This window comes from Manis pentadactyla, chromosome 1, assembly GCF_030020395.1.
Source record: "Manis pentadactyla isolate mManPen7 chromosome 1, mManPen7.hap1, whole genome shotgun sequence".
NCBI classification, from domain to species: Eukaryota; Metazoa; Chordata; class Mammalia; order Pholidota; family Manidae; genus Manis; species Manis pentadactyla.
This window is the reverse complement of record NC_080019.1, coordinates 70,106,853-70,133,600: the sequence shown is the minus strand read 5'-3', so window position 1 is coordinate 70,133,600 and position 26,748 is coordinate 70,106,853. Positions and strand designations below refer to the sequence as shown.

The 26,748-nt window shown below is 37.5% G+C and overlaps 1 protein-coding gene across 2 annotated transcripts in view; it reads right to left on the bottom strand.

The window, feature by feature from the left end:
- The window catches only part of RASA2 (RAS p21 protein activator 2), a 163,153-nt gene that overhangs the window by 71,818 nt on the left and 64,587 nt on the right, over window positions 1-26,748 (bottom strand). For both annotated transcript variants that reach the window (XM_036877287.2, XM_036877288.2), the window contains exons 6-9: window positions 6,928-7,011; window positions 5,230-5,302; window positions 1,943-2,019; window positions 897-998 (exon numbers count right to left, since the gene is read on the bottom strand). In XM_036877287.2, the coding sequence (XP_036733182.1) occupies window positions 897-998; window positions 1,943-2,019; window positions 5,230-5,302; window positions 6,928-7,011 (336 nt within the window). The remainder of the gene's footprint in view (window positions 1-896; window positions 999-1,942; window positions 2,020-5,229; window positions 5,303-6,927; window positions 7,012-26,748) is intronic.

Sequence of the window (26,748 nt, the reverse complement as noted above, 5' to 3'; positions counted from 1 at the left end):
CTCCACAGTAAGAAACATCTAAACACTGTTTCAACTCCTCCTCCAAGCAACTGAAACTGAATTTTAAAAAGTACACCTTAAAAGGCAAGGGAGAAGGGCGTGTTTTTTATACTCAGCTGAAAGCCAAGTTTAGCATGAAGGGTGCTGGGCAATCTATGGCTTCGAAGGGACAGGACAGATGTACTTGTAAGTTCTATAGGCAGAAAAAAACAATAGTTTCACACTGATTCTGCTAAAGAAACTAAAATCAATTTAATGTCTGAACACTAGGTTTAATTTAACATCAGTTTAATATTATTAAAGTCATGAAAAGATAATATTGTAACCATTACTGAACTACCACAGAGCTCCTGAAAAGCGTTTTAACTGTTACCAGCTCAACTCCATGTAGACCGTAGACATTTAGAGAACAACATCAGGGCCATCTGCAGTGCGTTTCAAGGGAGTGTGGTGATACCCTACAGTAAATAGCTGATTTCCTATAATAAACCCTTTGATTTCAAACATCCATAGTTCCCATGATCATCAATCTTCTGAACTACAGATGTTGATATGTAACCAAGCATCTTCTCACATGGGCAACACTTAAGTAATATTTTAACTGTCTTCCCTTTTCCTTAGAGTTAAGATTTAGTTTTTGAACAATAATCCTAAACAATTAGAAAAATATTGTAGACAATTCAGTTCTTATATCTCAGTGCCAGAGGTAAAGTCACAAAATATTCAATATACTTAAATTTTTGCAACAATAAATTAATGATTAAATCAATTAATGCTAATGACTTGGTTTATTTCCCTGCAAATTGAAAATGCTTATAGCAAGCACTTATTTGCATATACAGTGTATTAAAAAGGATGACCTACTACAGAGTTCACTAGAATGTTTGTCTTCTTACCAGGCTTGATGAGAAGAATCATTTCTTAACACATTCACAGGAACCTTAATCTCACCTAGGAAAACATCTTGGACCAGATTTCCATTGTTCCACAAGTCAATTCTGAAAATTTTAAACTGACTTTATTTTCTGTAAACAATGCTTAAGAGAATACACACCAACAAACAGTTTCAAATTACTTGGTATTATCACATTAATTTTACATGCTTAAAGTACGAGATGTTAGCATTGTCATATACCTCACTACCTAAACTAAGGAAGCAAAAAATACTGCTGTAGCTTTTAAGCACAGAAAGTAACTATTTTAAATCCTCTAAAAGAAAGCACTTAAGAGTTTCTTAGTTTCAAAGTCTAGGCTTTACTGTAACCTGTAGCAGTAAAAACTACAGAGTTACTTAGTTGAATTTAAAGAAAGAAACCAACACAAATTAGTTTCTTTCTCAAGTAGAACCAGTTAATTTGTAAAGACAGGTGATATAGAAAGTACATTACCTGATCATTCCAAACATATGAATAATACACCCTTTAGCTGAACACACTGTTAACACCACACCTATACATGCATTTACAGAACTTTCCCTCCCAAACAGCAGATACTTAAGACCTAAAAATAGCACAAACTTCAAACACATGCACCTGTTTAATTATCTTATGAGACTTCTTACCTCACTGAAATGTCTGTTAGACAGCAGATATGTTAAGAAGAATAAAAAAATTACTTCTAAATTGGCTAATATATAATTAGTTTCCTATATATTCTTTGCATCCATTATGCTATATGATTCAGAAGTTTAAGGAGCAATTAAATTTGGGAAAAATTAAAAATATAACAAAATAGGTGAAAATCAGGTCATCTTTCTTTATAAAATAAATATACCTTGACTATTTCTGCAAAGAAATCAGACTGTGAAAAGATGATTTGGATTTAATTAGATACACACTTGCTAAAGAGAATGCTATTAAGCTCGGTTCATCTTTTTCAGTTAAATTTAGGATTTTCTTTTGGCAACAAAAAAAGCAATTCTGTAAAACCCTGAGATACATACCTAATTTCTAGCTTTTCAATGTCCTCCTCTTCTACCTGGAATTGGGACTTTCTGGTATAACTACTGGATCTGGTTACCTATAAATAAAACATTTTAGTAAAAAAAAAATTTTTAAGACTCTTTTTCTTACATGAATTTCAAAAATTATCATCCCTAAAATGTTAATAAACTGTGTTTATTATGAACAGAGGAAAATGCCTAGGTAATATTTTCCCCAAAAGCTAAGGAAAGATAGGTTATAAGGTGGTATAAAAATATCAAAAGCAATCTTGTCTCCATACTCTTCTTGTCAACTTGATATACAGCTATCTTAGGTTCTCTGGCTCATACATATTCTGTTGGTGACTCAAAGAGTAAAAGTGTTCTATTTCAGGGAAGCTGCACATGCTAAGAACTATATGAAGACATTCCCACATTTCTAAAGATATCAATTCCACCCACACACTTCCTTTTCACATTTTTACTGACATTATCAAGGCCACTGAGAAGAACTTCCTCAACTACCATCTAGCTGAACATGTCCATCCCCACAGAGGTCCTTCTAATCAGTGAGTTTTCTAATCCTTTTTAAAAAAAGAGAATGAAATGATCCTCCTCTTTTCTAAGACTACTCTACCTCCACACAGTATGCAGTAAGCATGCAGCAAGCATTCAATCTATTTTAATTATAGCTTCCTTTACGAGCTTGTTCACCTCACTCAAGTCTAAGAAAAATTATCCCCTTAAATTATAGTCTTCCTATCTCTTTTCTTTCATAGATAAATATCTCAAAACTATAATCCATTCTTACAGCCTCCACTTCCTCACCACCCACTCACCACAGTAACTCCTTATAATCTGGCTTCCTCACAGATCACCCTCCTAAAACCTGTCTCTTAATCACCAAGTCTGATGATTAATTCTTAGTTTTCACCTTCCTTGACCCCTGTATCTGAACAACTAATCACAAAACTGTATCTCCTTTCCCAGAAACACTCATTTTTTGGTTTACCCAGGCACTATCCTGGCAACCTTCTGTTCTCTTCGCTTTTCTCTAGGACACCTTCTTCCTCAGAACCTATAAATATAAATTTTTTTCCAAGGATTTATTCTTTTATTTTGTTCTAAGAAACTGAAAAGTGCTTTCATATCCATTATCTTCTTTGCTCATCAGAAGGCTGTCTGAAGCAGGCAGGGCTAGATTTACTATCCTCATCGTGAAAATGAGGAAGCTTGAAGTACAGAAATTAAGAGACATGTTCAAGTTGAATACCATTAATAAGCAGCAAAACTGAGCTTTTTCACTCTTCTCCTTTCTTGTATATCTGCACTCCCTTGGTTTTCTTGACTCTCTGTAAGTAAATCTTGAGTCTGTATCTACAACCATCACCCATCTTAAGTTTTGCTCATGAGCTGCCTACTGGAAGATGTTGCATGTCAGACCTCAAGCTCAAACTGAACCACTTATGTTTTCTTTCTTCTTTTCTATTTTTCCAGATTTGAAACCGTGAGGACAACATCTGGTTTCTCCCTGGGTCTTTTTTTCTATAACCAATTATCTTGCCCTTTACAGTTTCCTCCTCATCTGTCCCTTCCTCTCTATTTCCATGCTACTCTCTTGGACCAGATCCCCCACTTCTTTTTTTTTTTAAACACCTTGCACCTTGAACTACAATAGTCTCTTGATCTCTATTCTCTCTCAGCCATCTGGCCCACAGATACAGTTAATTCTTCCCAAAACACTGCATTATTCTTCTCTTTCAGGACCAAAAACATTAATGGCTAATATACAAGCCCTTGGCCAGACACTCAAGGCTTTTCATTAGTGGGTCCTACTCTATTTGTTTAAGCTTAGTTCGCATTATTCCCTTACCCCAACCTTCCAATCAAATCACTAATTGCTATTTGGGTGTAAATTTCTCTTTTTCTGTCTCTGTTCTGCTCAAAATGTTCCTTCTCTCTAATGTCCTCCTTGCTCTGAGTTAATTCAGCTGGAGTGGAGTTCATCTGACCGCCCCAGTATCTGCTGTGCTGCATGGATGCACCAGTGTGCATGCTTTGCATCTCTTGTTCCAGCTAGAAGACAGAGATTGAACCTTATCTTTATAATCAGCTCAACGAAGGGCCTTTTGAATGAATGTTTCAAGACCTAATAGGTATGTTTGGATACAGCAAGCAGGTCAGGCCTTGACTTGCAAAGCCATCTGTTTACTGCAAGTTGCCTCTGTTTTCTCCAGGCTAGATTTAATACCATTAATAAATGTGGAACAACTAAACTAAGAACTTAGCCAGGAAATGGGAAAGTCTCATATTGGTACATTTTCTTTAGTTTTTCTTCCTCCTTTGCCTCTACCCCTACAATTCTTACTACTGCAATTTTGGCATTTTCTTCAAACTATGTTCCCTTATTAAAGCAGAGTAATCAGGCATGGCTAGATGTGTCTTGACTCTCTTCACTTTAAAATATCATGAAAAACACACAAAAGAACAAAAAGCACAAAATGTAACTTTTTCACATCTTCGCTACATGTTAATCTCAGTTGCAACTTGTTCTACAGAATTAGAACACAATCTTTTAGAATAGAGAGTTTGAATTTTTTTCTATAGTTTTCAAATAATATGAAAAAGGACTTAACAAATGCTCCATACTACAGAACTCCAAATGTATTTAAGGAACTGTATTCAAGGCAGCTGAAGATAGCTATGAACATAAGCATGTGTCCAGAGTGAATTAGCTAAAAAGACCTTAATAATAAGGACTTAATCATACAGCACTTTATAGTCTCAAAGCATTCTAACATTTGGGCCTTTTAAAAACTCTGAGTTAAGTAGGGCTGCTACTGTTTTCTCTCACAAAACGATCCTTTCACAAGATAAGAAACCTAAGTCTCACAATTAGTGATTTGTTCAAAATCAACTGGAACAGAACTCAGATATACAAAGTGATACCATAGTTATTTCACTAGTGCTTTTTAAACAGTATTCTGAAGAAGAGTCCTGTGGCCACTGTGTCAGGTGGGGGGCTGGATAACTTGGGTGTGTGTGTGTGAAGGACGGTATGATATTGAGGATGACTAGGGAGTTTGTGTGACCCTAGACCACTCCATCCACAAATCAAAGCTCTGTCTTTATTGCTTTTATATATATTGGGTCTCCACGGCATTCCACCATGGTTCTACTGCCTTCAGGAAAGAAATGCTTAGTTGCATTAGTTGATAAAAGGATTACTATGGCTGTAGTATGGAAAAGTAAACCAGCATTCAATATTAAATATTCACTGCTAACATTTAAACAAAGGAAAAAGTTACCTCAAAATAAAAGATTTCATTAAACTGAGGATTGCTTGTTTTCTTCTTTACTTTTGTCTTCTTTTGGTCATTCCTGTTCCAATGTGGTAGAGTTTTACCTTGTAGAACTTAACAGTACACAATTATAAAACATGCTATTTCCAACCAGGGAGCCTGACCTCTGTTTAACTGTTAAGATGACTCAAGGAAGACTAGGTTTAAGTACTACTTGGAGAAAAAAAATGAGGTGTCTCTAAAAACTCCTATCAAAGAATACATAAGTTTCGTATATCAAGTATATGCCAAGATTATATTATTCTCTATGGCTATACTAGAATGACTGCCAAGCTTACTTCAGGGATTTTAAACAATACATTCTATTATAAAGGCAACTCAGAATAAATGGTAGAAGGAAGACAGTGAGATTCAGAATACCTTAATGTTGAAAAATACCCAAGGAACACAAAAAGCATTCTAACTGAGTTTACTTCTTGAGCTCAGTTGTATTGTCACTTTTTTAAAACTTTATTTTGAAGTAATTATAGATTCAGAGGAAGTTGCAAAGAAATGCATGGCTAAGTCCCATGCAGCCTTTCCTCACCTCCCCCAAGGCTAACTAACATCTTAAATAGCTATAATACAGTATCAAAAACGATAGTGACTTTTTAAAACAAATTCATATGCCAAATAGTTTTTATTTATATGTTACTAAACAATTACACTAAAGATTTTATCTATCAGGTTCAGATTATAAACAAAAATAAAAAACAAAAAGCTCCACTAGGTTAAAGATTTTTTAAATGCAAAACTAAATCCTTTTGACAGCATGGATGTTATAGGATTGAGTATGTTTTTAAACTTAAAACCATCTAAAATAATAATACCATACTATTGTTTGAGCACCCAGTTAAGTATCAGGCATGGTGTTAGGTACTTTATATACATATATGAAAATAGAAAGTGACTAACTATAGATTTTCTAAAAAACAAGAAAACCTAGAGATCTTAGAATAAGGAGAAAGGGGGAGGGTGGTTTTGTGTGTGTGTGTGTGTGTGTAAACACACATGTTCGTGTAGAGGGAATATTGTGCTCTTTGTTTCCTAATTGAAAGAAACCACAATGAAGTTATAAAATACAAAATGCAATAGGTTTCTCCATTTATTAAATTTAAATTACTTAAACTTAAGTAATTTAAATCAATGATATGGTATACTTCATCATGTTCTGGTAATTCAGCAGTTTGTCTACAGCTTGGAATTTGCTCTGTAAAGCAGATGCCATGAATAGTAAAGGCATTTATAGTCCAGAATTGCTTTCCAGATAGGAATATGGAAACTGTCTTTGTTATTCTGGGCTACATTTATTAAAATAGGATTTTACCTGTATAAAATTAAAGACATTTGAAAGTAGGGATGCTGATGATGAATGAAGAAGGTCAAGTTTATGTTTTAAAGTATATTTTAACTGCTATAAAACCTATGTTCCCTTTCACAGTTTACGAGTCTGGCACATTTGAAATGGCACCCTTCTTCTTTCTATGAAAACAGCACTAGGTTGTTCCCAAGTATATGACAGAACTCACTGAAGATTTTTCTTCCAGAACACTCATTACTTTGTGTCATAATAATTATTTAGTATTTGCTCTAGAACATTAACTTTGTAATTCTTAAATCAAACTGTAAGACTTAAAAATCTAATAGTAATTCAATAAACATTACCTAGAAGGGCCCACCAGAGAAACTGTTGCATAAGGGTCACAGCTTTGTCCATTTATGAGAGGCAACCCATGACATGCCTTGATGCTAAGGAAGAATAAGAGAAAATTAACATGTCATGTTCAACTTAAACAACATAAAACATCTTAAAACATAATATATTCAAAGGGTTATATTGTTTTCCTATGCACTTTTTTACTTATGCTATATTTCCAAAGGAGGAAAAAACAAGAATGCTACAATCAGTACTGAGAATACCAAATAATATTTAGCACACATTACCCCACTTAATATCCAAAAAGTACATTTTGTGGTTTGATAATACATCAAAACTGCTGTGGCTTCTAGCAGGAGAAGAAAACAGTGTGAACCCTAAAGTACAAACTACAAACCGAGCCAGATCTATGGCATCATATCCTCCACTAAAGCATGAATGAGAAACAAGGAAACAGTTGTGGTTTCCACCTAAAATCTTGATTCAGAAACAGACGGTAAGCCTCACACAATTCCGTAGCCTTTTATTCTGATTCTCAGTACAGCTCCTGCAACATTATGTAGAAAATGTTTTAGACCATAAAAACCAAGGTCATCTAATCCACTCCACAGGTAATTGTCATTGGTAGTTAGAACACAGAATCTGACTTAATGATCTACTCAAATTTTCTCAATCAATATTACTGATTTCATGAACTTAGTTTACCACTAAGGGTCTGCATATCCTAATATGTAAGAGAAACTCATGAACACTGATGAAAAATATTCTTTGTTCAAAGATGTGGGTTATGGAGTTACGTCCTTATTTCTCTTCACTACCCACAGATCACACACGTGGGTGAAGTGCAAATGGTATGCTGCCAAGTAACGACAAATGTTAAGAATTTCTGAAACTAACCAAAGAAAACACAGGCTAAAACAAAAATTCTGGTTACTAATGTTAGGCTTAGGTACAGTCAAATTTTCCAACTACATACTATTTGAAACTTGTTCCCACGCTAAACCTCAAAAGATACCTGATTTTTACACAGTGTTTGTAGTTCACTGTATATTTTCACAAAATGTATTCTAATTCTTACAACTGCCTCTGAGATGAGTATCATCATGCCATTTTAAAGAATAAAGTAAAGCTTAAAAAGGTTATGTGAGACAGTAGCAAAGTAAAGCTAAAGAGGTAATACGACTTATAAAAAAAGGACCAAGATTCAATTTCTACTTTCTTACTGTATTTCTAAAGTTTACCATCCTTCTACATTCCTACTGTGAATGATTATACTACTCTCCTTGTAATACCAAATCTCCTCATGTAAACACCAATTGTACAAAATCTTAATTACAGAAATTCACTGATTTAAAGAAGTATAAAAACTGAGAAAAGTGCACTTTGATATACAAAGACTTCTATAAGAAAATCCACAAACCAAAACAATATCCATAAGGTACAACAAGTATAAGTATGAGTCTATAAAACTGATCAGAAGTACCCTTAATTTTTTTTTTGGTATCATTAATCTACAATTACATGAGGAACGTTGTCTTTACAAGGCTTCCCGGTCACCAAGTCCCCAGCACAAACCCCATTACAGTCACTGTCCATCAGCGAAGTAAGATGCTGTAGAATCACTACTTGTCTTCTCTGTGTTGGACAGCCCTCACCATGGCTCCCCCAACATTATACATGCTAATTGTAATGCCCCTTTCTTTTTCCTCCTCCTTACCCCTCCCTTCCCACACATCCTCCCCAGTCCCTTGTCCTTTGGTAACTATTAGTCCGTTCTTGGGTTCTGTGATTCTGCTGTTTTGTTCCTTCAGTTTTTTTCTTTGTTCTTATACACCACATATGAGTGAAATCATTTGGTACTTGTCTTTCTCTGCCTGGCTTATTTCACTGAGCATAATACCCTCTAGCTCCATCCATGTTGTTGCAAATGGTAGGATTTGTTTTCTTCTTATGCCTGAATAATATTCCATTGTGTATATGTACCACATCTTCTTTATCCATTCATCTACTGATGGACACTTAGGTTGCTTCCATTTCTTGGCTATTGTAAATAGTGCGATAAACATAGGGGTGCATCTTTCTTTTTCAAACTGGGCTGCTGTGTTCTTAGGGAAAATTCCTAGAAGTGGAATTCCTGGGTCAAATGGTATTTCGATTTTGAGCATTTGAGGAACCTCCATATTGCTTTCCACAATGGTTGAACAAATTTACATTCCCACCAGAAGTGTATGACTGGTCCCCTTTCTCCACAACCTCACAAACATTTGTTTTTGTTTGTCTTTTGGATGGTGCCGATCCTTACTGGTGTGAGGTGATATCTCATTGTGGTTTTAATTTGCATTTCTCTGATGACAAGTGATGTGGAGCATCTTTTCATGTGTCTGTTGGCCATTTGAATTTCTTCTTTGGAGAACTGTCTGTTCAGCAACTCTGCCCATTTTTAAATTGGATTATTTGCATTTTGTTTGTTGAGGTGCATGAGCTCTTTATATATTTTGCATGTCAAGCCTTTATCGGATCTGTCATTTATGAATATTTTCTCCCATACTACAGGATGTCTTTTTGTTCTATTGATGGTGTCCTTCACTGTATAGAAGCTTTTCAGCTTGATATAGTACCACTAGTTCATTTTTGCTTTTGTTTCCCTTGCCCATGGAGATATGTTCATGAAGAAGTCGCTCATGTTTATATCCAAGAGATTTTTGCCTATGTTTTTTTCTAAGAGTTTTATGGTTTCATGACTTACATTCAGGTCTTTGATCCATTTCGAATTTACTTTTGTGTATGGGGTTAGACAATGATCCAGTTTCATTCTCTTACATGTAGCTGTCCAGTTTTGCCAACACCAACTGTTTAAGAGACTGTCATTTCCCCACTGTGTGTCCATGGCTCCTTTACTGTATATTAACTGACCATATATGTTTGGGTTAATGTCGGGAGTCTCTATTCTGCTCCACTGGTCTGTGGGTCTGTTCTTGTGCCAGTACCAAATTGTCTTGATTACTACGGCTTTGTAGTAGAGCTTGAAGTTGGGGAGCGAGATCCCCCCCACTTTATTCTTCCTTCTCAGGATTGCTTTGGCTATTCAGGGTCTTTGGTGTTCCCATATGAATTTTTGAACTATTTGGTCATTCGTTGAAGAATGCTATTGGTAATTTAATAGGGACTGTATCAAATCTGTATATTGCTCAGGCAGGATAGCCATTTTGACAATATTAATTCTTCCTAGCCAAGAGGATGGGATGAGTTTCCATTTGTTAGTGTCCTCTTTAATTTCTCTTAAGAGTGTCCTGTAGTTGTCAGGGTATAGGTCTTTCACTTTCTTGGTTAGGTTTATTCCTAGGTATTTTATTCTTTTTGATGCAGTTGTGAATGGAATTGTTTTCATGATTTCTCTTTCTATTAGTTCATTGTTAGTGTATTGGAAAGCCACAGATTTCTGTGTATTAATTTTGTATCCTCAACTTTGCTGAATTCAGATATTAGTTCTAGTAGTTTTGGAATTGAGTCTTTAGGGTTTTTTATGTACAATATTATGTCATCTGCAAATAGTGACAGTTTAACTTCTTCTTTACCAATTTGGATTCCTTGCATTTCTTTGTTTTGTCTAATTGCCGTGGCTAGGACCTCCAGTACTATGTTGAATAACAGTGGGGAGAGTGGGCATCCCTGTCTTGTTTCCGATCTCAGAGGAAAAAGCTTTCAGCTTCTCGCTGTTCAGTATGATGTTGGCTGTGGGTTTATCATATATGGTCTTTATTATGTTGAGGTACTTGCCCTCTATACCCATTATGTTGAGAGCTTTTATCATGAATGGATGTTGAATTTTGTCGAATGCTTTTTCAGCATCTATGGAGATGATCATATGGTTTTTTTCCTTTTTGTTGATGTGGTGGTGGATGATGTTGATGGGTTTTCTAATGTTGTACCATCCTTGCATCCCTGGGATGAATCCCACTTGGTCATTGTGTATGATCCTCTTGACATATTTTTGAATTTGGTTTGCTAATATTTTGTTGAGTGTTTTTGCATCTACGTTCATCAGGGATATTGGTCTGTAATTTTCTTTTTTGGTGGGGTCTTTGCCTGGTTTTGGTATTAGGGTGATGTTGGCTTCATAGAATGAGTTTGGGAGTATTCCCTCCTCTTCTATTTTTTGGAAAACTTTAAGGAGAATGGGTGTTATGTCTTCTCTGTATGTCTGATAAAATTCCGAGGTAAATCCATCTGGCCTGGGGGTTTTGCTCTTGGGTAGTTTTTTGATTTCCGCTTCAATTTCGTTGCTGGTAATTGGTCTGTTTAGATTTTCTGTTTCTTTCTTGGTCAGTCGCAGAGTGTTGTATTTTTCTACGAAGTTGTCCATTTTTTCTAGGTTTTCCAGCTTCTTGGCATATAGGTTTTCTAGTATTCTCTAATAATTCTTTGTATTTCTGTGGGTCTGTCATGATTTTTCCTTTCTTGTTTCTGATTCTGTTGATGTGTGTTGATTCTTTTTCTCTTACAAAGTCTGGCTAGAGGCTTATCTATTTTGTTTACATTCTCGAAGAACCAGCTCTTGGTTTCACTGATCTTATCTATTGTTTTATTCTTCTCAATTTTATTTATTTCTTCTCTGATCTTTATTCTGTCCCTCCTTCTGATGACATTAGGCCTCATTCATTCTTCTTTTTCCAATTTTGATAATTGTGACGTTAGACTATTCATTTGGGATTGTCCTTCCTTCTTTAAATATGGCTGGATTGCTATATACTTTCCTCTTAAGACTGCTTTCGCTGCACCCCACAGAAGTTGGGGCTTTGTGTTGTTGTTGTCATTTGTTTCCATATATTGCTTGATCTCTATTTTAATTTGATCGTCGATCCATTGATTATTTAGGAGCATTTTGTTAAGCCTCCATGTGTTTGTGGGCCTTTTTGCTTTCTTTGTACAATTTATTTCTAGTTTTATACCTTTGTGTTCTGAGAAGTTGGTTGGTAGAATTTCAATCTTTTTGAATTTACTGAGGCTCTTTTCATGGCCTAGTATGTGATCTATTTTGGAGAATGTTCCATGTGCACTTGAGAAGAATGTGTATCCTGTTGCTTTTGGATGCAGAGTTCTATAGATGTCTATTAGGTCCATCTGTTCTAGTGTGCTGTTCAGTGCCTCTGTGTCCTTACTTATTTTCTGTCTGGTGATCTGTCCTTTGGGGTGGGTGGTGTGTTGAAGTCTCCTAGAATGAATGCATTGTATTCTATTTCCTCATTTAATTCTGTTAGTATTTGTTTCACGTGTGTTGGTGCTCCTGTATTGGGTGCATGTATATTTATAATGGTTATATTGTCTTGTTGGACAGACTCGTTTTATCATTATGCAGTGCCCTTGATCTCTGGTTACTGTCTTTGTTTTGAAATCTATTTTGACTGATATTAATACTTCAACAACAGCTTTTTTCTCACTGATGTTTGCATGAAGTATCTTTTTCCATCCCTTGACTTTTAGTCTGTGCATGTCTTTGAGTCTGAGGTGAGTTTCTTGTAAGCAGCATACAGATGGGTCTTGCTTTTTTATCCATTCTATTACTCTGTGTCTTTTGATTGGTGCATTCAGTCCATTTGCATTTAGGGTGATTATTGAAAGATACGTACTTATTGCCATTGCAGGCTTTAGATTCATGGTTACCAAAGGTTCAAGGTTAGCTTCTTTACTATCTTCCCTTCTAACTGAACTTGCTTATTGAGCTATTATAAACACAGTCTGATGATTCTTTATTTGTCTCCCTTCTTATTCCTCCTCCTCCATTCTTTATATGTTAGGTGTTTTATTCTGTGCTCTTTTTTGTTTCCTTTGACTGCTTTTGTGAGTAGTTGATTTTACTTTTTGCCTTTAGTTAGTATTTGGTTCATCTGCTTTCTTTGTTGTGATTTTATTTTCTCTGCTGACATCTATTTAGTCTTAGGAGTGCTCCCATCTAGAGCAGTCCCTCTAAAATATCCTGTAGAGGTGGTTTGTGTGAGGCAAATTCTCTCAACTTTTGCTTGTCGGGGAATTGTTTAATCCCTCCTTCATATTTAAATGATAATTGTGCTGGATACGGTATTCTTGGTTCAAGGCCCTTCTGTTTCATTGCATTAAATACATCATGTCATTCTCTTCTGGCCTGTAAGGTTTCTGCTGAGAAGTCTGATGATAGCCTGATGGGTTTTCCTTTGTAGGTGACCTTTTTTCTCTCTCTAGCTGCCTTTAATATTCTGTCCTTGTCTTTGATCTTTGCCATTTTAATTATTATATGTCTTGGTGTTGTCCTCCTTTTGTCTCTTCTGTTGGGAGCTCTGTGGGCTTCCGTGGTCTGATCGACTATATCCTCCCCACTTTGCAGAAGTTTTCAGCAATTATTTCTTCAAATACACTTTCTATCCTGTTTTCTCTCTCTTCTTCTTCTGGTACCCCTATAATGCAGATATTCTTCCTTTTGGATTGGTCACACATTTCTATTAATATTGTTTTATTCCTGGAGATCGTTTTCTCTCTCTCTGCATCAGCTTCTCTGTGTTCCTGTTCTCTGATTTCTATTCCATTAATGGCCTCTTGCATCTCGTCCATTCTGCTTTTAAGTCCTTTCAGAGATTGTTTTATTTCGGTTGCCTCCCTCCCTACTTTGTCAGTTAGCTCTTGCATTTTTCTTTGCAGCTCCATCAGCATGGTTATGATCTTTATTTTGAATTCTTCTTCAGGAAGATTGATGAAATCTATCTCCCCAGGTTCCCTCTCAGGGGAGGATGTCTCTGTGATTTTGGTCTGGATCAAGTTTTTCTGCCTTTTCATGGCGTTAGAGGTGGTTATGGGTAGTTGGTGCATGTGTCAGCTGGGAGAACAAGGTCCATTCCTGCTTGCCGGTCACCATCTTCTTCTGCGAGAATGGCGACCCCTAGCAGTTTGTGCTGGGCAGCTGCACGCCTCTAAGTTTGGCCCGGGCAGCCGGGGAGGCAGCTCTGCATGGCTGCTGTGGGCGTGGCCGGCCTCAGGCTGCTGCTCCGCCATTGCAGGGCCGCACTGGAGGGGGAACGGGTGGGAGGCTGTTTATCGCCCTGAGGGGCCTCAGACCTGCACTGCTGCCCAGGGATTTAAGGCGCCCAGAGTTCCCTGGCTTCCCAGCTGCTGGGCTGAGTGTGCCGGGATGCTTTTTGTCCAGCTGTGAAGCTCCTGTCCCTTTAGGACTTTCAAAAAGTACTTGCTTTTCTTTTGTCCCATGGGCGCTGGCTGCGGGGACATGCTCGCAGATTTTACTGTTCCGTTTCCCTAGTATCCAGCACACCATGCATTGTGTGTCTACGCTCCCAGTGCAGATGACTAGGGCTGGGTATTCAGCAGTCCTCTCCCTGCCCGCTCTGACTCCTCTCCTCCCACCGGGGATCTGGGGTTAGGGGCGCGCTCGGATCCTGCCGGGCCGTGGCTTGTATCTTACCCCCTTCGTGAGGCGTTGGGTCTTCCCAGGTGTACATGTAGCCTGGCTGTTGTACTGTATCATCTGATTTCTCTTTTAGGAATACTTGTATTTGTTGTATTTTCAAAAATATACATGGTTTTGGGGGGAGATTTCCGTTTCTCTACTCATGCCGCCATCTTGCCCTGAACCCAAGTACTCTTAATTTTTAAATGTAAGACAGTTTAAAAATTGTGTGTTTTGACAAATTTAAGTCATTTTAAATACGGATTTTACTTGCTACATACATTATGAAATATTTTCCTAATTACCTAGGATATAACCATCCTATAATACATAACAATGATAATACAACATGACCAAGTGGATTCTGGTTTAACATTCAAAAATCAGTCAGTCAAAATTCCCCATATTAACAAATGAAAACAGAAAAAGCATAATATCACTTGAATATCCATCCCTGACATGCCAAAATATCTCAGCAAACTAGGAATAGAGAACTTTCACTACCTGATAAAGGACAATCTACATCATATTAAGGGTGAAAAACCAAATGCTTTCCCCCTGAGATTAAGGAGTAAGACAAGGATGTTTCCTCTCACACCTTCTATTCAGCATCATACTGGAGAGGTTTAAGCCAGTGCAGTAAAGCAAGTAACATAAATAAAAGGTATTGAGGCTGAAAAGGAAGAAGCAGAACTGTATTGCACAGATGATACAATGTGTATGTACAAAATCCTATGTAATCTATTAAAAAGCTGGTACAATTAATTAGTGAATGTAATAAAGTTATACGATAAAAATTTTTTTTGTTATTATATACTAGCAATAAAGAACCATGCATTCAATTTGTCTCTACTCTCTCTCCTGAGGTTCTTTCCCTCAGCCTGTTTCTTCTTCTAAGATAAAAATCATTGCCGGGAACCTCATGTCATTCTGTACCTATCTAATTTTTCTGTATGTCTCCAATTTCTCTACCTCCTCTTTACTCCTCACCCTACTGACATCTAGTTATTTCTACATTCGTCATTCTATGTAACTCTTCTCATTAAGACCCCCTAACTGTCAAAGGCTATCCAGATTTTTCAGGGCTCTTCTTACTGGACTTCTTGGCTGCATACAATACTTCTGAATCACTCTCTCCTTGAAACCTTCTTCTCTCTTGGTTTCCTTGGCCCTGACTCTCCTAATTTTCTCTTATCACCTATGTCTCCTTCATGTTTTCTTCACCATGATTTCCACCTCCTGCTGGATCTGTTGTCAGTCAACTGCTCTCCTTACACTATATACCCTCCCTCTAAGCCTATTTCTTCTATCACATCTATTCTTATGGCCACAACCATCAACTTTACATTTCTATATGAGATCTCACCACAGTTTAATATTTTTATATCCAAAAAACTTGATGAAAATCTTTACCTAGGTGTTCAAGCACAGTTATGACTCAACTCACGATCATCTCTTATTAAAGCAGCTCCTCCTCTAGTATTTTCTTTTTGTTGTAAACACCTCCACCTAGTAGTAAGGCAATCTGGGAATTTAGGAGCCACACTTAAATTTCTTCACTTCCTCACTTTCCATATCTAATCAATCAGTAAGTTTTGGTGATTCCACTCTTTAAATATTTCTTCATCCACCCTCTTTTCTCACATCTACTACTTTTCTACATATCTGATGGGAGAATCTATCATCGCACTTGGGTGACCCTTATGCCATTCACTCACATTCACCTCTCAGTTTCTGTACTTAACTGCTGTCAACTCTGATCTAAAATGCAAATTTGTCCATATTACTCTATTGTCTAAAATATTCCAGTTTCATGGGTTCATATGATACATTAAGAGCCTCCAAGATATAGTCTATGCCTATTTCACCAGTTTATGACCACCAACCTTTGACTCAAGCTGCATATACTAGGTAGCATCAAACTGCTTTTAATTATATACACATACACTCATCATGTTTCTTGCTTCTGTACTTTTGTCTATATTATTCTTTTCTTCTGGGAAAAAATATCACTTTTTCTAGACTAGCTACTTCATACTCAGCCTTTAAGAACCCAAATGCTATTACTATTTTCTTCATTTAGTTGTTTCAAAGACTTTGTGACTATTAAGTGCCTGGCACTGAGGTAATGAAGTGATTAAGACAAACATGGTTCCTGACCTCATGGACTTAGAGTCTACCTGAAGGAAAAGATGACAAGCAATAAATAAAAAATAATAATTACAAATAGTGGTAAGTGTTATGAAGGAGAAAGAATAGGGTGCCCTATTTTAAAATTAGTGATATTTCAGCTGAAACTTGAAGAATGAGAAGGAAACAGCTGGAAGAATAGGTGTAAGTGATTCCAGGCAAAAGGAACAGCAGATGTTGATCTCTGAACTGAAAGGGTATGTCACATCTGAGGAACTGAGACAAGGCCAGCCAGAATATGAACAAGAGGAAGCATGCCACGAGATGAAATCAAAGAGGCAGGCAGGGTCAGAACATCCTGAATCTTGTTGGCCAAGATAAGGCACTTGAATTTTACTTTAAATGCAATGGGCAATTACTAAATGTTTGAGCAGGAAAATGACATGATGTAACTTATGTTTTAAAGATTGCTCTACACTACTATAAAGAGTAGAAGACCAGCTAAGAAACTATGGAAATAGTCAAGGTAAGAAATGGTTGATAGTTTGAAAAAAGATGATGTTAGTAGATAGCATTAAATATCAAGAAATATTTTATAGAATTAGTAAGAAATGGATCCCACATGTGGGGAGAGACAGAATAAAAGATTTAAAATGACTCCCAGATTTCCGGTTTGAGCAATTAGGTGGCTAGAGATACCATTTAATAAGGCTGTGAGGAGCAGCTATACAGATATGAGAATTGATACCTCAGTGTTAAATCTTAAATTTGTGAGACTGTGAGACAGCAAAGCAGAGCTGCCAAAAAGGGCAGGTGAACATGAGAGTCTGGAGCTCAGAAAAATGACCTTGTGTTGAATCTACAAGGTGTAGAAAACTTTTTCAAACTTTTATTTTAAAGTAATTTCTGACTTTCAAACTCTATATATTTAAATAATATACAGAGTTCTTATATCCCCATCACCCAATGTTATGATTTTGTGTAACCAGAATAGAATTACAGAAACAGAAAACTAACACTGGTACAATGTTAGTTAATAATAATATTAACTAATTCACAGACCTTACTCAAATTTCACCAGTGTCCTGTTTCTGGCCCAGGATGCAGTTGCATTTACCTGTCATGACTTCTTAGTCTCCTCTGTACTGAAACAGTTCCTTAGCTTTCCTTCTTTGCCCCATGATTTTGCCAGTACTAGCCAATTCTTGAATAGAACATTTCTTAATTTGAATTTGTCTTATGTTTGTTCATGATTAGATTAAAGTTATGCATGTTGGTGTCCTTCTCAATGCATCAGACCAAGAGGTACCGGCTGTCTTGTTACAGTGATGTGAACTTTGATCACTCAGTGAAGGTGGTATCTTTCAAACATCTTGTGGGGAAATTATTTTAGACTGTGCAAATATGCTGTTTGTCATCATATTTATGCCCACTGATTTAGTATCTATAGATTATCTGTCCCTGTGTTATTATTGTAGTGTTTGCCAATGGCGATTTTCTATTTCCATCATTTTTCCTACATTAATTAATTAGCTTCTACTACAAAGAAAAGCATTCCCTTCTTCCCCAAACAGTTAATTGCTTATTTATATCATCATTGGCTTATGGATATTTATCTTCTGGATTTTAATTCATCATTATCATTATTTAATGCTCAATTTGTCCTAGATTTGGTTAGTTGAAACTCCTTCAACTTGGCTTTAAAGTCCTTTCTGCATGCCTTTGTTATTTTTTGAGCACTTCCTTACTTTCTGGTTCCACGGACAGTCTGAGCTTATTCTACGTTTTCCCTGCACAAACCCTGAAATCAGCCACTGCTAAAAAGATGTCCAGGTTCCTTTTATTGGAGCAGTTCTAATACAGTAGTCATTAGCCACATGTGACTATTTAAGTTTCAATTTATTAAAATTGGACAAAATTAAAAATCCATCTTAGTTGCACTAGCCATACTTCAAGTTTTCAATAGCCATGCATGGCTAGTGGCTACTGTATTTTTGGATAATTTAGAAACATTTCCATCATCACAGAAAGTCTACCGGACAATGATAACTACAGGATGGTATTAAGGAACAAAGATATGGGTGCTTAATATGTTCATCGGTATTGGGATGATATTGCTTCTACATCTTCTCATGAACAGAGCTAATGTCACACACACACACACACACACACACACACACACACACACACACACACACACACACACACGCGTATCTAATAGAAAATTTTACTTTGAGAAGTCTGCCTTCAAAGCAGAGCAGAGGAATAGGGATGGTAGCTGGAGGAGGGGGTGGAGATGAGGTCTGGGGAGACATATCTTTTAGGATGGGAGATCCTAGCACATGTTTACATGTAGATGAGAACAACCTAAAAGAGAGGGTAAAGCTGATGAAAGAGAAGAAGGGATAAGTGAAGGAACTTTAAAGAATCTAAATAGGAGGACAGACAGAATCCAGAGTTCAGACGGAAGATTCCCCAAAAAGAGAAGGGGCATGTCTTCAAACTGTAAGGACAAAAAAGATGGCTGCCAAGACAGGTTTGGAGATTTGGATTCAGGAAGATTTGACAAATTTAGTTTATAGTGATGGAGAATCTCACAGGTTTGTTAAAGCACAGTAAAACTCCAGGGCAGTGATAAGTACCCACTATAAGGTTTGTGATCACAAATTTAAAGTAAAACCAGTCTATGTGGTTTTCTACAGCAACAAAAAGATACAGGTTGAAGGCAGACAAAGGACTAAGTTCATCCATTTTAGGATTTTCCAGATAAATAAGAGGGGTGAAGAGAAGAGCAGGGGAGTTTAGGGAACCTGCAAAATACTTATAGTTACAGATCAAGGAAAAATAACTAGAGGGAAGTGAAAACAGGAGCAGGTAAGAATGTGGTAAAGATCCAGTGGATGAAACTCTTACTGAATTTCAGGAAATGCTGCTGGAGGGAGCTTCCAGGTCCAGAGAATAAGTACTAGGATATGAACCTTTCCACAACTACCCTCCAAAAATCTAAGCATCAAGGAGTACAAAGAAAAGGAGCATGTGAAATCATGCCTTCAGCATTACTGGAAAACAGAGACTACCACAAATTCAAACTATCTCTGAAGTTGAGAAATAAACAATAGATTAGATAAAGCTACCACTAGAGAGCTCTTGCTCCAAGTCATTAAGTATGGACAGTGAAGGGTTAGGTGAAAAAGATTAGAAGGAAGAAAAGTATACAGACTAGCATATGTCAACTCAAAACCTGTTAGTGAACATTTATAGCAGCTTTTCTGTAAGAGCCTCAAACTGGAAACAGTTCTAATATCCATCAATATTCATCTACTCATGCAGAAGAAGAAATGATTCTGGATTCTAGCTCTAGGACAAGATGGAGTAGATCCATGTCTCTCTATTCCTTTCACTAAGTATAGCTAAAAACCTTGGACATCAGACATAAAACAAAAGTAAGAAAACTCTGAAGGGGGAAGAGAAAAAGGCAAGCCAATCAGAGATCTTGGGACCCAAGGAAAGACATGGCAGTGAATTTCCTAGGCTTTCTTCATACTTTTTATATCTCACACTCAGTGCTAGAGAAGCTACCACCCTGAAAACACCAATGGGTATAAACAAAAAAATGCCCTAAGAAAAAGCCAACTCTCTCTAGCCAAAGGACCAGGAACTGGGTAGCTTAGCAAGACAGAAACCATTTTTAGACAATAACTACCTATCCGAATTAAACACCATGAAAAATACTGGCTCCACCTTCATTACCATCAAAAAAGGCCACCGAGTAAGGGGAGAGACATCCATTTTTGACAGCCTATGAGCCCCTTCCCTCCATGGTGTCAGTAGAGACCACATGGGGAGCCTGGATTTCCATCCCCCCTGAAATCAATAAGGCATTCCTTCTCCTCCATGCCAGGGTGGTATAAGAGAAGGCTGAGTGGGAAGGCAAGAATTTCACTGCCTTCCAGGGGTAACTAACTCCTTCCAAGCATGGTACCAGTGGAGGCCACATGAAGCCGCAATGAGGTATTCCTTCACCCAGCTAGAGTGGTCATGGGAGAAGACTAAGGGGAGCTGGGAAGACCACTCCCATCCAGCAACAGAAGGAATTCCTCTCACTCTACCTCCAGTATCATTCTTCCTGTATCAACAGAGGCTGAGCAAGAACCTGGATTTCTACCTCCACATGACTATAATGAATAGATAACCCTCTTTGCCCACCAGCAGAGAGTATCAGAGGAGTCTGGCTAAAATAGGTTTAAATCCAGAGTTTCATGACATAATACCCAAAATGTCTGGGAAGAAATGGAAACCGCTCACCATACCAAAAAACTAGACAATCTTCAACTTAAATAAGAAAAGACAACAAGCAGATACCAACACTGAGATAACATGGGTGTTGCAATTATCTGACAAGGATGTGAAAGTAGCCATTATAAAAATAATTCGATAAGCAATTACGAACAAAACTTCAGCAACAAAAAAAGTCTTACAGAGAAATAAAAGATACAAGAAAGAAGCTAATGGAACCATAAAACTCTTTAGAAGAGAATTACAGACTATTAAAGACGGTGGCATGAGAGGAGAGACAGAGGCTTCCTCCTAAAACTAGATACAATTAGAAAATTTAATTGGTGCAACTAATCCTGAGAGAGCAACAGGAAAGAGGACCCGCCAGGCTGCATACACCTGGAGAAAAGAGCAGACATCACCGAACGGGGTAACGTACCAGAGCTGTGGCAGTGGCTCCACCGGACCCGAGCCCTTCCCCCACCCCAGCTCATCGGCGGGAGGAAGAGAAACTGATCAGGGAGGGAGTTGGAACGCTTGGGATTGCTGAATACCTAGCTCCAGAGATCTGCTCTGGGAGCACAAACCTACATTTCATGGTGCTTTCATGAGACTCACATGACTACCGGGGTGGAAAGTTAATACAGGCAGAGTTCCTGGGGAGACTGGGATTCCGGCTCCTTGTGGAAAGCAGGGATCCATATCCGGCTGCTCTGGGACAAAAACATACCTTTGTGACCGGCCCATTGGCTCAGGCAGTGGAGACAGGCACAGCAGCCGGGAGGCGGGGAACAACTCTTTCCTGCCCCCAGGCACCAGTACCACTGCCCTGCGACCCCTGACATTGCTTCAGGGGTTGAGCAGCTCCAGAGACTACAGCTTCGGGACACTAGAGGGAGCTCTACATGAAACACAACATACAAACATGAAACACCAAAGGAACCTTGTCCAGAGTAAAATTATTAATACAACTCCCGAGAAAGATTTAAATGATATGGACCACATTATAGTGACTCTTCCTGAAAGGGAGTTCAAAATAAAAATCATCAACATTCTAATGGAGCTTTGGAAAGACATCCAAGAAGTCAGGAATGAATTCAGGTCGGAGATCCAATCATTGAAGAGCACAATGGAGGGTATTAAAAGCAGGTTGGATACAGTGGAGGAGACAATAAATGAAATAGAAACTAGAGAAGAGGAATACAAAGAAGCTGAGGCACAGAGAGAAAAAAGGATCTCTAAAAATGAAAGAATATTGAGAGAACTGTGTGACCAATCCAAACGGAACAATATTCACATTATAGGGATACCAGAAGAAGAGAAAGACAAAGGGATAGAAACTGTCTTTGAGGAGGTAGTTGCTGAAAACTTCCCCAGTCTGGGGAAGGGGACAGTCTCTCAGGCCATGGAGATCCACAGATCTCCCAACACAAGGGACCCAAGGAAGACAACACCAAGACACATAGTAATTAAAATGAGAAAGATCAAGGATAAGGACAGACTTTTAAAAGCTGCCAGAGGCAGAAATAACATCACATACAAAGGAAAGCCCATCAGGCTAACATCAGACTTCTCAGCAGAAACCTTACAGGGCAGAAGGGAGTGGCATGATGTATTTAATGCCATGAAGCAGAAGGGCCTGGAACCAAGATTACTTTATCCGGCAAGATTATCATTTAAATTTGAAGGAGGGATTAAACAATTTCCAGATAAGCAAAAGATGAGAGAGTTTATCTCCCACAAACCATCACTGCAGTCTATTTTGGAGGGACTGCTATAGATGGAAGTGTTCCGAGGTTTGGATAGCTGTCACCAGAGGTAGTAAAATCACGGTTGGGAGGGTGGAGAAGCTGATTGCTAGACAAATGCAAAATTAAATTGACTATCACCAAAGTCAATCAAGGGATAGACAAAAAGTACAGAATTTGATACCTAATATATAAAGAATGAAGGAGGAAGAAAAAGGAGGAGAAATAGAAAAGAACCTTTAGATTGTGTTTGTAACAGCATACTAAGTGTGTTAAGTAAGACTCTTAGATAGTAAGGAAAGTAACCTGGAACCTTTGGTAAACACGAATCTAAAGCCTGAAATGGCAATAAGTACATACCTATCGATAATCACCCTAAATGTAAATGGACTGAATGCACCAATCAAAAGACATACAATCACTGAATGCATAAAAAAAACAAGATCCATCTATATGCTGCTTACAAGAGACTCACCACAAATCCAAAGACATGCACAGACTAAAAGTCAAGGGATGGAAAAAGATATTTCATGCAAACAATAGGGAGAAAAAAGCAGGTGATACAGTACTAGTATCAGACAAAACAGACTTCAAAACAAAGAAAGTGACAAGAGATGAAGAAGGACATTACATAATAATAAAGGGCTCAGTCAAACAAGAGGATATAACCATTATAAATATATATGCACCCAACACAGGAGCACCAGCATATGTGAAACAAATACTAACAGAACCAAAGGAGGAAACAGAATGCAATGCATTCATTTTAGGAGACTTCAACACACCATTCACTCCAAAGGACAGATCCACCAGACAGAAAATAAGTAAGGACACACAGACATTGAACAACACACTACAACAGATGGACCTAATAGACATCTATAGAACTCTACACCCAAAAGCAACAGGACACACATTCCTCTCAAGTGCACATGGAACATTCTCGAGAATAGACCACATACTAGGCCACAAAAAGAGCCTCAGTAAATTCAAAAAGACTGAAATTCTACCAACCAACTTTTCAGACCACAAAGGTATAAAACTAGAAATTAATTGTACAAAGAAAGCAAAAAGGCTCACAAACACATGCAGGCTTAACAATACACTTCTAAATAGTCAATGGATCAACAACCAAATTAAAATGGAGAACCAGCAATATGTGGAAATCAACGACAACAACAGCACAAAGCCCCAACTTCTGTGGGACACAGCGAAAGCAGTCTTAAGAGGAAAGTATTTAGCAATACAGGAATATTTAAAGAAGGAAGAACAAACCCAAATGAATAGTCTAACATCACAATTATCAAAATTGGAAAAAGAAGAACAAATGAGGCCTAAAGTCAGCAGAAGGAGGGACATAATAAAGATTAGAGAAGAAATAAACAAAATTGAGAAGAAAAAAACAATAGAAAAAAATCAATGAAACCAAGAGCTGGTTCTTTGAGAAAATAAACAAAATAGATAAGCCTCTAGTGAGACTTAGTAAAAGAAAAAGAGAATCAACACACATCAACAGAATCAGAAACGAGAAAGGAAACATCACGATGGAACCAACAGAAATACAAAGAATTATTAGAGACTACTGTGAAAACCTATATGCAAAGAAGCTGGAAAACCTAGAAGAAATGGACAACTTCCTAGAAAAATACAACCTTCCAAGACTGACCAAGAAAGAACCACAAAATCTAAACAAACCAATTAACAGCAAAGAAATTGAAGGGGTAATCAAAAAACTACCCAAGAAAAAAAAACCTCTGGCCAGATGGATTTACCTCGGAATTTTATCAGACATACAGAGAAGATATAATACCCATTCTCATTAAAGTTTTCCCAAAAATAGAAGAGGAGGGAATACTCACAAATTCATTCTATGAAGCCAACATCACCCTAATACCAAAACCAGGCAAAGACCCCACCAAAAAAGAAAATTACAGACCAATATCCCTGATGAACGTAGATGCAAAAATACTCAATAAAATATTAGCAAACCGAATTCAAAAATATATCAAAAGGATCATACACCACGACCAAGTGGGATTCATCCCAGGGATGCAAGGATGGTACAACATTAGAAAATCCATCAACATCATCCACCACATAAACAAAAATAAGGACAAAAACCACATGATCATCTCCATAGATGCTGAAAAAGCATTTGATAAAATTCAACATCCATTCATGATAAAGCCCTCAACATAATGGGTATAGAGGGCAAGTACCTCAACATAATAAAGGCCATATATGATAAACCCACAGCCAACATCATACTGAACAGCGAGAAGATGGAAAGCTTTTCCTCTGCGATCGGGAACAAGACAGGGATGCCCACTATCCCCACCGTTATTCAACATAGTACTGGAGGTCCTAGCCATGGCAATTAGACAAAACAAAGAAATACAAGGAATCCAGATTGGTAAAGAAGAAGTTAAACTGTCACTATTTGCAGATGACATGATACTGTACATAAAAAACCCTATAGACTCCACTCCAAAACTACTGGAACTGATATCAGAATACAGCAAAGTGGCAGGATACAAACTTAACACAGAGAAATCTGTAGCTTTCCTATACACTAACAACGAACCAATAGAAAGAGAAATCAGGAAAACAATTCCATTCACAATGGCATCAAAAAGAATAAAATACCTAGGAATAAACCTAACCAAGGAAGTGAAAGACCTATACCCTGAAAACTATAAGACACTCTTAAGAGAAATTAAAGAGGACACTAACAAATGGAAACTCATCCCATGCTCTTGGCTAGGAAGAATTAATATAGTCAAAATGGCCATCCTGCCCAACGCAATATAGAGATTTGATGCAATCCCTATCAAATTACCAACAACATTCTTCAACGAACTGAAACAAATAGTTCAAAAATTCATATGGAAACACCAAAGACCCCGAATAGCCAAAGCAATCCTGAGAAAGAAGAATAAAGGTAGGGGGGATCTCACTCCCCAACTTCAAGCTCTACTACAAAGCCATAGTAATCAAGACAATTTGGTACTGGCACAAGAATAGAGCCACAGACCAGTGGAACAGATTAGAGACTCCAGACATTAACCCAAACATATATGGTCGATTAATATATTATAAAGGAGCCATGGACATACAATGGGGAAAAGACAGCCTCTTCAACAGATGGTGCTGGCAAAACTGGACAGCTACATGTATGAGAATGAAACTGGATCACTGTCTAACCCCATACACAAAAGTAAATTCAAAACGGATTAAAGACCTGAATGTAAGTCATGAAACCATAAAACTCTTAGAAAAAAACATAGGCAAAAATCTCGTAGACATAAACATGGGTGACCTCTTATTGAACATATGCCCCCGGGCAAGGGAAACAAAAGCAAAAATGAACAAGTGGGACTATATCAAGCTGAAAAGCTTCTGTACAGCAAAGGACACCATCAATAGAACAAAAAGGTACCCTACAGTATGGGAGAATATATTCGTAAATGACAGATCCGATAAAGGCTTGACATCCAAAATATATAAAGAGCTCATGTACCTCAACAAACAAAAAGCAAATAATCCAATTAAAAAATGGGCAGAGGAGCTGAACAGACAGTTCTCCAAAGAAGAAATTCAGATGGCCAACAGACATATGAAAAGATGCTCCACATCGCTTGTCATCAGATAAATGCAAATTAAAACCACAATGAGATATCACCTCACACCAGTAAGGATGGCTACCATCCAAAAGACAAACAACAACAAATGTTGGCGAGGTTATGGAGAAAGGGGAACCCTCCTACACTGCTGGTGGGAATGTAAATTAGTTCAGCCATTGTGGAAAGCAGTATGGAGGTTTCTCACAATGCTCAAAATAGACTTACCATTTGACCTAGGAATTCCACTTCTAGGAATTTACCCTAAGAATGCAGCACTCCAGTTTGAAAAAGACAGATGCACCCCTATGTTTATCGCTGCACTATTTACAATAGCCAAGAAATGGAAGCAACCTAAGTGTCCATCAGTAGATGAATGGATAAAGAAGATGTGGTACATATACACATGGAATATTATTCGGCCATACGAAGAAAACAAATCCTACAATTTGCAACAACATGGATGGAGCTAGAGGGTATTATGCTCAGTGAAATAAGCCAAGCAGAGAAAGACAAACACCAAATGATTTCACTCAACTGTGGAGTATAAGAACAAAGAAAAAACTGAAGGGAAAAACAGCAGCAGAATCACAGAACCCAAGAATGGACTAACAGTTACCAAAGGGA